We start from the raw sequence: 16695 nt of genomic DNA, 5'->3' as shown, positions 1-16695 counted from the left end.
AGTGGTGGCTTCCAGTTTTTTGTGTAGGTATTATGTTCATGTTGAGTGGATTATTGTGAATTTCACACAGTAGGAACCCCTTTTTGTTATTTTTACCTAGAGATCTCACATTTTCAGAATAATGCGATGAACAGGCTCTCCCTTCCTGTGGTGACTTTTGGGATTCTTTTCAAACATATGCTCACTCCACATCAATTTGGGTTTGCCCCTTGGCACTCTCATTGTGTCTGTTGGCCTGTGTTACCTTGTTAATGCCAACCACATATATAGTTTGGGTAGCTAAGGCTTTGCAAAGTAATTTAAAATGGAGGCGCGTGATGCACTCTACCAAGTTTGTATGTGTAGGAACTGCTTTGGGAATGCAGGGCATTTCATTGTCCCACTGGATTTTTTGTAGTGTGTTGTGATCCTATTGTGAAAACAAGAATTTCCACATGGTCTGTGTGTGTGCTTAGAGGGTGCAGGGGACCTTCTGACATATGTACCGCTAGTGTCATGATCAATCTGCAGGACCTAGTATCTCTGTTTCATGCTACAGACATGATTTCTTGGTGGGGAAAGCATTCTGACTCCTCCCTGACCACTCTATGGAATATTGTGCTAGGATATTATTAAGCCTAGTCACCCTGCTGTGCTGTAGAACACCAGAATTCCTGCCTCTCATCTAAGTGTCACTTTGTAGCTGTTTCCAATCCTCCCCCAAGCCTCTGGTACTCACTATTGACATGGATACCTCTGTGAGATTGACTCTGTCAGATTCCCATGTCGGGGAGATCATGCAGAGTTTGTGTTTGCCTTCCTCTGCTTGGCTTATTTCATTTAACTTAATGTCCTCCAGGTTTCTTCACCTTGCTGGAAGTGACCTGATGTCCAGAAGTTTGATGGCTGAAGAGTATTCTCTTGTGCATATGTCCTTCAGTTTCTGCATAGCTTCATCTGTGGATGGACAGGTAGGTTGACTCCATACCTTGGTTATTGTCTCTAGTGCCTCATGAAACATGGAAAGACAGGTATCTCCTTTGGGTATGAGTTTCCTCTGCTTTACAGGTATAACCAGTGTTGGGATGGCTAGATGAAGAACTGGTAGTTGTACTGCTGATTCTTTCAGGAACCTCCAGATGTTTCTCCTAGTGTTTATGGGAGTTTACATTACCACCAATAGGAGATAAGAGTTCCTGTGTTTACAAGTCTACATACACTAGCCCTTGCCTTCAGAAAGTTTTATTGCTCTTTCTGGTCATACTCATCCTCCAGGGAAGTTGGACAGTATGCAAGTGTGGGTGGTTGGGATTTACATTTGGGGTATGATTACTGGTGTGAAGAAACTTTTCTGTTACCCAAGAGTCAATGTAAGGTCTTTTTTAAAGAAATGTCCATGCAGGTCCTCTGGGCATTTACAGCTTGTGTATGGGTTTTTATGTTTTGTCCACTTAGGACCATTAGTTTCTGGTGTATGTTAGATAACAGGCCCTTCCATGATTTTTCCATAATTTTCTCCCAGTCTGTAGGATGGCTTCAGTTTGGGTTCGCTGTTTTCTCTCTGGGAAGTTAGTTGTCCTTAGCCTGACATGGTTATATTTGCTTTCGTTAGCAGAGATTTCTGTGGCCTATTGAGAAGGGAGATGGCTAAGCCATTGTACAGTCTTGGGTATTTGGCTCCTATGTTTTCCTCTCCTGTTTGCAGCTTAGCTGTAGGGATTCAAGTTTCCCCAAAATTGATGCTCACTCTGTGCATTTTCCTTGGAGTTTTTTGGTTTCAGGATTGCACTTACGTGTTTGGTGGACTTTGTGTTGCTTTTTGGATCTTGTGCAACAGAAGGGTTTATTTCAGTCCTTTGCACATGAATACCTGGTTTTCTCAACCGTTGTGCCTTTGGCATGCTTCCCAGGGTGAGGTAGGGAGGGTGCAAAATGTGTTCACTGTCTGCAATTTTGGGTTGATTATATGGCCCCTCATTTTGTCCAGTCAGTTATTTTCCTAAGTTTATGCCACTAAATGTGTGGGTTAGGTTACTATAGGCTTTGTTTTGCTTCATGTGTGTTTTCTTGTTTTATTTACTTTTCCTTATTTTTAGTTCCAAACCTGGATTTTCTAAAACAATGGCTACTTTTATTGTGATCAAGGGGTACACCTGCAGGCCAGCTACTTGGCTATACAGCAGGATGCTGAAGCTTGGGATCTCAATGCACCTGTCACCTGGGCAGTGGACACAGTACCAGTGGGGTCGTTCTTCCTCCAAGGCTTTCTGTTTCCATCCTTTTCCTGTGTGGTCATCCCCAGCGTCTGTTGATTTTATCTTTATGTTCGGGTGTATTTGGTGTTCAGCTTCTGCTTGTCAGTGAGAACTTGCGTTATTTGGTTTTCTGTTCTTGCCTTAGTTCACCCAGCATAGTGGCCTCCAGTTCCATCCATGTTCCTGCTGGAAGCATGATTTTGTTTGCATTTGATCACCCTTGCTGGCTTTTTAGCAAAGGTATCGCACTTTTTCAAATCTCATTTACTGTTGGTGGGCACCTAGGTTATTTCCACGTCTTCCCATTTGCGAATAGTACTCCTGTGAATGTGCGAGGGTGTGTGTCCTTCTTGATAGAAACGTTTATTTTCCTTTGGGTAGATACCCAAAGGATACCCAGGATTGCTTGGTCAGAGGGTAGTTGCTTTTCATCCTTTTATTTATTTATTTATTTCTGTTATTGAGAAGTCTTTAAACTGCTTTCTGCAGTGTGAAGCCAATTTTGCATTCCCACCGAGTGTAACAGAGTTTCGTTTCCTCTGCTCCCTCACCAGCATGTTCTCTTTTGACTTTGGACTAGTGGCTCTTCTGACTGGGGTGAGATACTGCTGGTACCTCCTTGTCCTCGTGAGTTGGATTTCTCTGATGACAGTTATCTTGAGTGTGTTTTCGTGTCTGTTGGTCTCTACTAGGTCTTCTTCTCACAGGTGTGTGTTCGTATCCTTTGACCCTTTTTACTGGGATTCTTTTTTTGGTTCTTGATTTATGTAAGGTCCTTGTAGATTCTGGCTACCAGGACTTGGTGGAGATGCACAGTTTGGGCACATTTTCTCCCGTCCTGTAGGCTGCATGTTAACTGTGTTGGCAGTTTCTTTCTAGCCTCTTTGCTCCTGTGTATAACCATTCAAGTGAGTCCTGGCCATGTGTATGCATATAGAATTTATGTTTGCTCTATACAGTCCTGGCCCATGATTTTATGTTCTGATTTAGAACATAAACATGAATTGAGACTTGCTAGATGAAAGAAAAAGCACTCTTCAGTGCTTCTTATGATGAGGTACACCAGCTGTCTTCCACTACTTTAGACAGCTACATATTTGCTGGGCAATAATTTCCCAGGATAGGGACAAGCCAGAGCATTCTCCACATTCATCTTCTGCTCCAGTTTCTCATGGTTATGATCAAAGCTAGACAGTGATTGATCCAGGAGGCTGAGATCACAAGATGCTCTGTGGTCCTCTGGTTTAAGACAGGCTGCACCATCAGATGGAGGAAATAGGTGGCCCTGTCTTCTGGATTTTCACCTCCTGTGTTTTCAGGATACTTGAAGTCAGTTTTGTTACTCAGACATGACTGTGAAGAGATCCTTTTGAGTCATTTCATAGCATCACAAAATGTGCCAATGTGACAGCCAAGAAAGCAGAAAGACCAAGGCACTGAGAATTTCAGCAGTATAGCAAGAGGTAGGTGGTGGTTAGCAGACATACACGAAGTAGTGAGCACCGAGCATCCTGTGTTGCACCCTGCAGCCTGCAGGGGATACAAACTTGCCCTTTCTTTTGCTGCCTGGCACACATGCATGTTGTTCTCGAGACTTGGGTGCCACTTCCAGAGTAAGGCCAAGAGCTTCGTTTTCTCACGTCCCACTGCAGGAGGCATTGCAGTGGCTTCATGATGACTTGGAGCTGGGTCCACAGAGAGGAAAAACTCCTGTCCATGGCCTGACAGCTGGGGGTGTGGGAAGGGGATCGTCACAGTTACTTCTAGACATTCTTCTAAAATAGCACAGAACTTTTCATTTTATGGACTTTTTGTGGAAATAAAGACCATCCAAATGAGAAAAGGAAAGCCCATTTATTCAGAGATTGCTACCCTGAAAGCAGGCTCCACTTTGCCTCTTTCATCGATCAAACACAAGAAGTGTTAACAGCACAGACGGTGTCACGAAGGCGACAAGAACTCTAGAGCACTGCAATTGTGTATCTCTACCTCATCTTGGGCAGAGGTGCTGCTGTCAGTAACGTCTACAGTTAGTAATAGGTTTCTTACTCACGTTACTATTTGTATGACTCCCACCACTGGGAATATTGCCCTCATTGTTCACATAAACAATGAGTTAGTAATTTCTCCAGGTGGTAGCTCTGAGTAGTTGAATGGACTCATATCGGAGCTCATATCTGAGTGGGATTTCCAGTCTTACCCATTATATATTTAGGGTCTGTGTATATATAGACAATTCTTGAAGTACTCTTTCTACCAAAGTGGATGAAGTGTTAGTCTGAGGCAAATAGGACCATGTGTTCTGACCACAAAGGAAGTATTTAGCAGGTGTACACAGAAATCAGGGAGATAAGGAGTTGTTCACAATGTAAGGTCAAAAACTAAGGCCTTACACCAGCTAGGTTATATAGTTGGAATTCTGTTAGTCTCTTCTGTGTGGCAGGTATTTGGCCTATTGCCCTACGAAGTCTGGTGAATTCAAATGTATAGTTACTGAGTGTCTGATCAATAGATTGTAACACATGGTAAGATAATCAATTATTCTTATTGACAAAATGACCAATCACTGGCATTGATATTAGTCATTATCTTTCTGGAAGAAAGGGACTCTAGCAAGTCACAGGTTGACTTTTTTAGGGTTAACTGTCAATGTAGGTGCAAATGGAAATGCCATTAGCTATGATGCCTGTGGTCCCATTTGATGAAATCAGAATTGCTAAAAGTTTATCCAGCATATCTAGCAGTCAGGAGGATTGAGGACAGTAGCTACTATTTGGGATTATCTAAGAATGGCATTAGAATGAGTATGTTCTGACCTCTTATAATAAAGATGGAAAAAGAGCAAAGGAGTCATTCAGAATGGATGACAAAAAGGGGTCTATAGAAAATGAGAAGGATGGTTATAAGCAAGCAGGTAAAAACCAAAACAGGAATTAGATAGGAGTCTTGGTCTGACATGTTGGACAGAAGCTATCCACCATCCACTGTCATTGCTTATTCCGAAGGTCTTGGGTCAGTTGTCTACGTGTGCAGATCAGTTGCTTCTGGAGGATCTCTGAGAATCCTCACTTTGAGATTTTCTATTTGAGTAGTCTTCCAATTGTGTGGAATTCTGAATTTCTTTTTTTTTTTGTTGTGAAATGTGAACCCAAGTATTGATGTCTTGGTTTCACTGCTGTATTTGTTGCTCACCATACCTGATATAGTCCCTTCCAACAAAACTCAAGCAGTTTTTCTCAAATGTTTTCTTGAATAGAAAAAAAATCTGCTGACAGAATGTCATTAAAAGGTTGTTTAGGATGCTGTTATGGGAAAGGCTTTAGTCAGTTGCTGATAGGACTGGACGTAGTACATGTGTTCCTTGCAATAATATTTTGCCATGTCTGCAATAGGGCGGCAGGGCAGAGTCTGTTATTGAAAGTGAAATTTCTAAACACATGGGCTTCCAGTCATTAATTCAAATAGGCATAACGGAGTGTTTCTGAGGGAGTGGATCATACGGCCATGGGCTTGGCTTGCCCTGCACTCAGAAGGGGGTAGTGCACTGCCAGTGCAGGCCTCAGGGAGGAAAGGGAGAAACAGAGATGGCAAAAACAAAAACAAGATACAAGAAATGCAACAGAAGCATACAAACAACAAGCACAATGACACTCATTGAGCAGGTTGTCCCCTCACCCATGGCCAGTAGCATAGGCAGCCAAGACCCAGGCAGGAAGGCCACTGACCTCAGGACCTGCAGGGTGCAGGGAGGGGAGGCGATGAAAAAAATTAGTTCAGGTCACAGCTATGTATATCTGGCTTCAAGAAAATATTATTTCAAGTCAAAGTACATTTATGGAATCCTTCAGATTATATAAAGAAGCAAAGTTTACAAAATTTGAAAGTGATCACCCAACATATCTATGTACTTAGATATAGAGTTTTTCTAAAACTGGGATCAGACCAGGTATGGTGGCTCAGGCCTGTAATCCCAGCACCTTGGGAGCCTGAGGTGGGAGGATCGCTTGAGGCCAGGAGTTGGAGACTAGCCTGGGCAACATGTTGAGATTCCCACCCCCACCATTTTTACCAAAAACACAAAAATTAGCTGGGCATGGTGGCACAAACCTGTAGTCCCAGCTACTCCAGAGGCTGAGGTAGCTCACTGGCTGCAGTGAGTCAAGATCGTGCCACTGCACTCCAGCCTGAGCAACACCTCGTACCCCCACCCCCCAAAAAAGTCCCAATTTTAATAATTATTCTGGAATTGGGTAAAAGAATACCCTTATTCTGGCCAGGTGCAGTGGCTAACGCCTGTATCCCAGCACTTTGGGAGGCCGAGGCGGGCAGATCATGAGGTTAGGAGATCGAGATCATCCTGGCTAACACTGGTGAAACCTTGTCTCTACTAAAAATCTAAAAAATTAGCCAGCTGTAGTGGCAGGTGCCTGTAGTCCCAGCTACTCATGAGGCTGAGGCAGGAGACTGGCAGGAACCTGGGAGGCGGAGCTTGCAGTGAGTCAGGATTACGCCACTGCACTCCAGCCTGGGTGACAGAGCTAGACTCTGTCTCAAAAAAAAAAAAAAAAAAAGATTACCCTTATTCTTAGGAAATACACACCTAGGAGTGATTATGTGCATAATTTCCTCTCATATTACTAAGAAAAAAAAAAGATATGTAAATAAACAAATTATACAAAATGGAACAAAATGTTAGAAATTGGTGAGTCCTGATTAAGAGAAGAAGGAGCATTCTTGGTACTATTCTTGTAACAACATATGAAATTATATAAAAATTTTAAGGTCCTAAAACTGGTTGTAGAAGTATATAATCAGAGTGAGCATATATTTTGTGAAATAGCAATTAAGACCAAAACTTTAATCAGCTAAAATCTGATCAAATAAAAGTAATGATATATTACAGTATTTTTGATATCAAATCTTGGTAAAGGGGCAATAAATTTTACAAGTTTCTCTCCAAGCACAGTACATTTTTGTGGATATTTCAAGAATTTAACTTCCTGTAATTCTTATCTTCTGCCACCTAAAGTGACACAGTTTACCAAATAATTTTAAATAATGGTTAGATTTGGTTAGATTCTCAAGGCGTCCTCTTTGAAAATCATACATTTAGTTTCGATGCGGAATTGGCCTCTTTGTTTCTAAGAAAAAATATACAAAAATACCCCCTTATTGGCCAGGTGTGGTGGCACATGCATGTAATCCCAGCACTTTGGGAGGCTGAGGCAGGTAGATCACGAGGTCAAGAGATCGAGACCATCCTGGCCAACATGGTCAGGGGTTTAGTGAAACCCCGTCTCTACTAAAAATACAAAAATTAGGTGTGGTAGTGCACGCCTGTAGTCCCAGCTACTTGGGAGGCTGAGGCAGGAGAATTGCTTGAACCTGGGAGGCGGAGGTTGCAGTGAGCCAAGATCGCACCACTGCATTCCAGCCTGGTGACAGAGTGAGACTCCATCTCAAAAACAAACAAACAAAAAATGCCCCCTTATTAACACACAATGGATTTCTCATGACCATTATTTCTACTTATGCACAGTCTTCTTACTATATCAGCAAAATCATTCTGAACTTCTTCCATTTCTCAAGTAGAAGATAGAAGCCAGCTCAAGATAGATTAAAGACTTAAATTTAAGACCTGAAACTATGAAACGACTAGAAAAAAACATAGGGAAAACTCTTCAGGACTTTAGTTTAGGCAAATAATTTATGGCTGAGATCTCAAAAGCACAGGCAACAAAAGCAAAAATAGATCAGTGGGATATAGCTTTTGCACAGCCAAAGAAACAACACAGTGAAGAGACAGCCCCTTGAATGGGAGAAAATAACTGCAAATTACTCATCTGACAGGGGACTAATATGCAGAGTACATAAGGAACTCAAATTCCTCAAAAGTAATGAAACAATCCCATTAAATATGGGCCAACGACAGGAATAGACATTTCTCAGAAGACATACAAATGACTAACAGGTATATGAGAAAATGCTCAACATCATTGATCAGGGAAATGCAAATCAAAACCACAATGAGATATCGTCTCACCTCAGAATGGCTATTATTAAAAAGACAAAAAATAACAGATGCTGGTGAGAATGCAGAGAAATGGAAACTCTGTTACACTGTCAGTAGGAATGCAAATCAGTATAACCATGATGGAAACCAGTATGGAGAATTCTAAAAAACTTAAACATAGAACTACTGTTCTATGTCCAACATTCCCACTACTGGGTATTTATCCAAAGGAAAGAGTTCAGGCCGGGCATGGTGGCTCATGCCTGTAATCCCAGCACTTTGGGAGGCCAAGGCAGGTGAATCACTTGAGGTCAGGAGTTTGAGACCAGCCTGGATAACATGGATAAACCCCATCTCTACTAAAAATACAAAAAATAATTAACCTGGCATTGTGGCGCACACCTGTAATCCCAGCTACCTGGGGAGGCTGAGGCAGGATAATCACTTAAACCCAGGAAGCGGAGCTTGTGGGGAGGCAAGATCGCACCACTGAACTCCTGGCTGGGTGACAGAGTGAGACTGTTTCTAAAAAAAAAAAAATAGTGTAGCAAAGGGATACCTGCATTGTCATGTTTATCATAGCACTATTCACAATAGCAAAGATGGAATAAACCCAAGTATTCATCAACAAATGAATAGCTAAGTAAAATGTGCAAAATGTACACAATAGAATGCTATTTGGCAATAAAAAATAATGAAATCATATCATTTGCAAAAACATGGATAGATCTTGAAGTCATTATGATAAGTGAAATAAGCCAAGCACAGAAAGACAGATACTGCAGGTTCTTACTCATGTGTTGGAGCTAAAAAACTTGATCTCATGGACACAGAGAATACAGTGGCAGATAACAGAGTCTGGGAAGACTGGGTGTGTGGAAGGGAGAATGAAGAGAGGGTGACTATTGGGTGCAAACATACAGTTAGTAGAAATAAGCTGTAATGTTTGATAGCAGACTAGGGTAACTAAACAACAATATTTCAAAGTAGCCAGAGTACACATTCACTGCATGTAACAAACACTCGTATGTACCCTATTAAATAGGTAAAATATTAGGGGTGTCAATTTTTTTTTTTTTTTTTTTTTGAGATGGAGTCTTGCTCTGTCGCTCAGGCTGGAGTGCAGTGGCACGATCTCAGCTCACTGCAAGCTCTGCCTCCTGGGTTCACACCATTCTCCTGCCTCAGCCTCCTGAGTAGCTGGGACTACAGGCGCCTGCCACTGTGCCCGGCTAATTTTTTGTATTTTTAGTAGAGACAGGGTTTCACCGTGTTAGCCAGGATGGTCTCGATCTCCTGACCTCATGATCCGCCTGCCTCAGCCTCCCAAAGTGCTGGGATTACAGGCAATGATTTTTTTTTTTAGGATAGAGAGGTTATGCCCAAGTCTCCAGAGAGGGGCTCTTTGGATCCACACAGCACATCATGCTCACCTGCATCCACTGCTCCACCATGCTGGGCCTGTCTGGGCCTTCATGCTCTGGCTCCCAAGGCAAGTGGTGCTGACTCAGGTGGCCACACTGTGGACCTGGATGTTGGTGGCCTAGAAGGTGGGTGCTACGGGCTTCCTGCCCTAATTGTTTCACTGAGACCAGATGGGGCCAGGCAGTGACAGGGCACCACCTTCTTGACCAGATCCTGAGACATAGGAGGAGTGTCGCCTGGCCCCTCCTCATCCCAACTCAGAGCCTAAAGTACCCTCAGACCTGGGCCATGGCTGGGCTGGAATTCAGGAAGCCTAGGATGCAGTTCAAGCCTTGTGGCATCTCTGGGTTCTCAGCCCACTGAGGGTGCCCCATACAGATGATCCAGGACCCATAGCTGGTGGGAAGAGAGTGGCATTTCTCTGGCCCCTCCTTACTCATGGCAAGCACCCTAAATGTCCTTCCTAGTCCATCACCCTGGTCACATTCCCCAGGGCAGCTCAGGGCTTTGTTCAGATGTCTGCCATAGTCAGGTGCCTAATAAGTCCTGAGACTTGCAAGACCACCTGGGCAGGTGGGTTGATGCCCTCTGGTGAGCATCCCCAGCAGCCAGGCCCCGTCCATGTGTCTGCCTGCTCCTGCTTGTGTTTGACTGTCACAATGCTGCTTTCCAGGGACACCGGCTCCCATCCCTCCTGTCGAGAAGGACAGAGACAGCAAGTGCCTGGGAGTAAGGCATTTGCCAGGTGGCACAAGTGATGAGGGTCGGAGCTGGGATTTGAATCCAGATCATGGAACTCTGCATGGGGGAATGCAGGTGTGGGGATGCCCATAAAGGAAGGAAGGGTGGCCCAGCCCCACTAAGCCCAGTTGCTCCCTGCAACCCTGGAGGAAACTGCTCTGCTGTCAGGTGGGGAGAGGGCCCAGGTGGCCAGGCCTCCCCTTGCTTGCTGGCTCAGGGCATCACAGTGGGACAAGAAGATTTAGAGTATATGTCTTCTTTCCTTTTCCTATTTCATTCAAAAGTTCATTTAGTATCAAGCAAGAGGAGCCTTAGCTTAACCCTGCAGATCAGGCAAAACTTGAGTTACAAAAGAATACATTCTTTTTGCACTTTTAATTCTCCTCTACTTTTGTTGGCAAGAGCAGGTCTGTGTCCCAGGTTCGGAATCCAGTTTTCATCCCACACCAAAGCGCCTACTGTTTGGGTGAGCACCCTGGAGCCTGGCCACGTGGAGCTGTGTGGCAGGAAGGTCCCCACAGAAGGGTCAAGGCGCCACTGCCCAGGTCCAGCTCAACTCTGCCGCCAGGGTTGCCTGTTCTGGCTCCCTGGGGCTTGCAGCGTCCTGTTCCCAGGATCTGCACATAGGGGTGCCTTTCTGCATCTCTCTGTCAGTGGTAGGTGCTCCTCCAAGCCCCCACGGCTTGCCAGCCTGGAGACAGCGGCCTGCATCCCGCCCCGTTGCATGCCAGCTGAGAGGAGCCTGGGCCAGAAGCCCCACAGCGGTTGGCTGTGGCTTGGACACCGGTTGGGGGCAACAGGGCAGGGGCTGGCCGCCCAGCCCCAATCCTATGGCCCCTTGCTCTGAGTGGGGACCAATGAGGAGCGGGTGGGGAAGGCGCCTCAGGCAGGCCCTAGGGACCATGGGCGGCTTATGTTCCACGATTTTGAGGCCATTTGCAGCGAGCTCAGCCAGCCTGCCCCTCCCCTGCAGCCGCCACCACCGGCACAGCACCGCCACCAGTGTCTTCGGGGCTTTCTTCAGAGGAGACTGTCAGCATCCTCAAGTTCCAGGTGCTCTGGCCCCAGTCCTGCTTCTTGACGCTTTTTCCCAGGGGCTGCCTCCCCTTCTTAATGGCCTGAACCTTGGCCAGTTCCCACAAAGTTTGACAGGAACACAAGGCTGTCACTGACATTTGTGGCACTATAACTTACAGGCACGCGTGTTGCACACATCGGACACTGTGCCACATGCAGTGACACCATCTGAGGTGCGCACGCCGCACGCGCACGCGCACGCCGCACCGTCTTGGCTTGGTGTTCTGCACACGCGTGTGTAACGGCTTGGCTTGGCGTTCCTCTCTTGGCTTGGTGTTGGTCGCTTGACTTGACGTTCCTTGCTTGGCTTGGCGTTGGTCGCTTTGCTTCCTGGTCTTTGCGTGGATTGGCGTTTCCTCCCTCGGCATTCCTTTGCTAGGCTTGACCTTTCCTTGGCTGGGCTTGGCATTCCCCTGGCTGGGCTGGGTGTTTCCTTGGCGGGTGGGTGGAGGGGCTTGGCCTTTCCCCGGGTGGGTGTGGGCTTTCCCCCGGGGTGGGAGTGGGATTTCCCCAGGTGGGTGTGGCCTTGCAAATACTGCTGGGCTTGGCCTCTCCTCGCCTGGGCTGGGCTCCGCTGCTTTAGTGGGTTTTGGCTGTGCTTGACCTTTCTCCTGTAACAGATTGGAAACCTAGAGTTTCTTGCTTGTTGGTGAAATTTGTTGGCAGAGGTGATTGGCTAGCTACTACCTGGCTCCCCAGGCTGGTAAAAGAGGATGGGGGCTGAGGTTTCTTCAAAGCCGGCTGCCTCTACTATGAAGAAGCCTTTTGGTCTCAGCAGCAAGATGGGCAAGTGGTGCTGCCACTCCTTCCCCTCCTGCAGGGGGAGTAGCAAGAACAGCGTAGACTCTGGGGGAGACCACGACGACATCGCCTTTTTGGAGCCAAGGTAACACATCCGTGGAGAAGATCTGGGCAAGTTACACAGAGCTGCCTGGTGGGGTAAAGTCCCCAAAGGGGATCAGAGGCGGAATGTGTGGAGATGGGGTGGGGATTTGCCCTTCTGTGGGGTGGGCGAGGGCTGACTTTCTTGCCTCTGCAGGCCCCACAGCACCCTGGATGTGGAAACCTCGGAGAGGTTGGCGCAAAGTCCTCTTTATGAGCAACAACACAAAAAAATTTTAGCTGATTTCCAATCAGTAATAATTTCCTTTACATAACACTTAATAGACTGTTTTAAAGTGGTTTAACTTGCAAGATTAAGTCGATGCAGCAGATTTTTTTTTTTTTTTTTTGAGATGGAGTCTTGCTCTGTCGCTCAGGCTGGAGTGCAGTGGCACGATCTCAGCTCACTGCAAGCTCCGCCTCCCGGGTTCACGCCATTCTCCTGCCTCAGCCTCCGGAGTAGCTGGGACTACAGGCGCCGCCACCTCGCCCGGCTAGTTTTTTGTATTTTTAGTAGAGACAGGGTTTCGCCGTGTTAGCCAGGATGGTCTCGATCTCCTGACCTTGTGATCCGCCCGTCTCGGCCTCCCAAAGTGCTGGGATTACAGGCTTGAGCCACCGCGCCCGGCCCAGCAGATTATTTTTAATGTACACATTTAAAATAATGTTATATGCATTATAGAAAGGTGTGTAATGAGAAATAATTCCCATAATATATCGACTTCTGGGCTAAATATTCTTCAGATAAAATCCAATGTGCATTTTATGTCAATGTATCCCTATATAAATATGTTCTTCACTGAGGAGTCTTAGAAAGAAACTGAAATGGGAAGATGGTTCATGTCCTTGAATAAGAAGATTCATTTTTCTCAAGATGTGAGTTCTTTATGTATCACCTTTCCCTAAGCCCAAATAAAAATATCAAAGTTTTAACATTTTTAAGTTACACATGGTGTCTTTTACTATTGTGGTAAATTAGTGTTTTGTAACAGAATGGAAAAAGACTTGCCTTTCTAGGTATCAAAATGTACTAATATTTCCACAAATTGTTTACCAGCAACTGAAAAGACATAAATGAATAGAACAGAATAGAAAATCCAGAACTACCCAAATGTATGTAAGAATTTAGAAGTTGATAATGGTCACATTTCATATTAGTAGAAATGTAGCAGAACAAGCCACAGACAAAACTCCTCAGACACCAGATGAAAGAAGGAAGAGGTTTTTTATTCAGCCAGGAGCGTCGGCAGACTCGTGTCTGAAGAGCCGAGCTCCCCGAAAAAGAAATACTTGGCCTTTTTAAAGGCTTACAACTTTAAGGGGCCCACGTGAAAGGGTCATGATAAATCGAGCAAGCATGGGAAACGTGACTGGGGTCTACCCGCATCAGCCACCAGAACAAAAAGTTTTACAACGCTTCTTTCATACAGTGGCTGGAATTTACAGATAACAGAAGTCGTTTAGGTCTGGGATCGATGTGAGTATTATTACCTTTTGTTTTTAACTCCTAGGGACGGGTGGTGGTGCCAAGGTTGTCTGGCTATTTATCTTACTTTTATTTCTTTCGAACTTTTTGCTTTCTCTTTTTCCTCCTGTCTTGTGAACTAGGCAAGGTAGTGGGGAGGAGGCAGCAGTAGTAGTAGTGGTCTCCTTCCTTAGAAAAAGATGAATTATTAATAAATGAAATGCCTGCTATTTGGAGAAAACTAGATGTTTATGTCACAAAATAAGTCTCTGATGGAATATAGATTAAAAGTTTTAAATATTCAAAATGAGAAAAGTACCAGAAGAAAACACAAATGCCTATTAATACAGATATATTTTTATCTTGACAAAGGCCTTCCAAGAACCTCACAAGCAAGCATTCTGAAGGTTGTTTTGGCAAAATAAAAATTAAAACACCTTGCATATAAGAAAAAAATTAGCAAAAGACAACATACATGCAAAATATTTACTATATATATATTAGATAAGAAATGTGTTTTCATCTTACAGATAATTCTTTCAAATCAACAAGAAAACAAAATAAGCTCAATTTAAAATTGGGCAAAGTACTTTTTTGCAGATCTTCCAGTGACCTATGCACATAGGAAAACAGTGTTCCTGGTGAGAGAAGGAATTTAAAAGAGGATTGAAATACTGTTTTCTATCCACAAAGTGTGAGGATGAAGAGCAGCGGTACTTATACAGTTGCTTAAAGTTTGAGTTGCTGTGACTTTTCAAACAGACACTTTGGTGGTAAGAACCACATTTTAGAAATGTCTATATGCCTTTTACCCATCAATTCCATTGTACTGAAATATCTTTGGGAAATTGATTTATCTGTCTTTCTCAGTATTACTTAAAATAGCAGTGTATTAAGAACTCATAACGGATTTTATGAACAAATTTCAGTGCATACATAGGATGGAATAATACGTAACCATTGAGGATGTCAATAGATACAGATATACATTGATATGCGAAGATATACTTTGCTATACCAAGTGACAAAAAAACAGGTTATACATACACACAAACAGAATATGCTCTTGTGTTAGGTGAAAATACAATAAAACTTATTTCTGGGCATTTGTATTGTAAGTGAAGTTTTTCCTTTTTTCTTATCTATGATTTTTGCAATGAACCTCTGAAAAGTTCTAAAGTTCATTCTGAATGAAATAATCCTTGGGAAGAGAAGGAATATAATATTTGCATAGATCAATTCTCAGTTTCTATTACTTATTTATGTGGATGGATATCTTATGTGAACTTTTAGCCTTTTCAGAAGTAGAGGGAATGTTTTTGCCTGTGCCTGTAGATTTTATGTGTAGATTTTATTATGTAAGTATCTTTTCATTATATATAGATTAACATGTTCAAGAAGTATGGATTAATCATTTTAGTTATATCTTTATGAAAACTAAAATAGCAAATATAAATGATCATTACTATTACAAATGTATTGCTGTACTCTACAGGAGTTTTCTTTAAAAATATTGAACTTGGGCTGGGCGCAGTGGCTCACGCCTATAATCCCAGCACTTTGGGAAGCCAAGGCGGGCGGATCACCTGAGGTTTGGAGTTCGAGACCAACCTGACCAACATGGAGAAACCCCGTCTCTACTAAAAATACAAAATTAGCCGGCTCTGGTGGCGCATGCCTGTAATCCCAACTACTTGGGAGGCTGAGGTGGGAGAATCACTTGAACATGGAGGTGGAGGTTGCGGTGAGCTGAGATCGCACCATTGCACTCTAGCCTGGGCAATAAGAGTGAGACTGTGTCTCAAAAAAAAAAAAAAAAAAAAAAAAAAATTGAACTCCCCAGCTGTGTTTATCCATTCTTTCAATCCATTTATTCATCAAATATAAGCCAGCTACCTATAATGTGGCAGGCATAGTCTACTATCTTAAAGTATCCTTCCATCTTCGAAAACTTCATGTTTACCTGCTCAGCTTGAGCAAGGCGAGAGATTTAAAATTAGAGTAATAGGACTTAATCTCAACTGAAGCTTTTCCTCCCTCCTTTCAAACAAAAGCATTCTGAAGGTAGAAAATAGTAAAAAATAACCTTTAACTGCCCTTTTGAAAATTTATAGCAGTCTTGGATAAAGACTGTTTTAGCACTTTTTAAGAACTAAAATGTGGTACATAAACACCATGGAATACTATGCAGCCATAAAAAAGAATGAGAGCGTAACCTTTGCATGGACATGGTGTTGGAGGCCATTATCCTTAGCAAACTCACTTAGGAACAGAAAACCAAATACTGCATGTTCTCACTTATAATGGGGAGCTAAATGATAAGAACACAAAGGTACCTAGAGGGGAGCAACACACATTGGGGCCTATTGGAGGGAGGAGGGAGAGAAGAAGGAAATATAACTAATGGGTACTGGGCTTAATACCTGGGTGATGAAATAATTTATACAATCAACCCTCTTGGCACACATTTACCTATGTAACAAACCTGCAATATACCTATGTATATTTACCAATTTACCTATGTAACATCCTGCAATATACCCCTGAGTGTGAAAGTTGAAAAAAACTCCACAAATAGTTTCATAAATTCATTAAAAAAGAAAATTTATAAGTTTCAAATCCTAATATTTATCACTGGAAATATCTGATTTACATATATTCTATAAATCTAGGTATTGAAAAAATGAGCCATACCTATTCATTTGAACCCCAAGTTTCCGTTGGTTTAAAGTTTTTTTGAAAATTAAAGTAAAAATTAGTTTTGACATTTGTTGTTTTTACCTTAGCCCTCTTATTCCATAGTACTTTTAAGAACCAAAATTTATCTAAATGCCAATCATCTGGTTAGAATTGTCTCA

General features: G+C 43.3%; 1 protein-coding gene across 1 annotated transcript in view; it reads left to right on the top strand.

Annotated features, from left to right (window-relative positions):
• The first annotated feature begins 12073 nt into the window (after positions 1-12073).
• Positions 12074-16695, top strand: part of LOC117079595 (POTE ankyrin domain family member A-like) — a 50037-nt gene continuing 45415 nt past the window's right edge. The window contains 2 exon segments of the mRNA XM_033203615.1: positions 12074-12461; positions 14537-14550. Coding sequence (XP_033059506.1) covers positions 12204-12461; positions 14537-14550 — 272 coding nt within the window. The 5' untranslated portion in view covers positions 12074-12203.

This window comes from Trachypithecus francoisi, unplaced genomic scaffold (assembly GCF_009764315.1).
Source record: "Trachypithecus francoisi isolate TF-2019V2 unplaced genomic scaffold, Tfra_2.0 Lachesis_group7, whole genome shotgun sequence".
Classification (NCBI taxonomy): domain Eukaryota; kingdom Metazoa; phylum Chordata; class Mammalia; order Primates; family Cercopithecidae; genus Trachypithecus; species Trachypithecus francoisi.
This window is presented reverse-complemented; position numbering and strand designations above follow the sequence as displayed.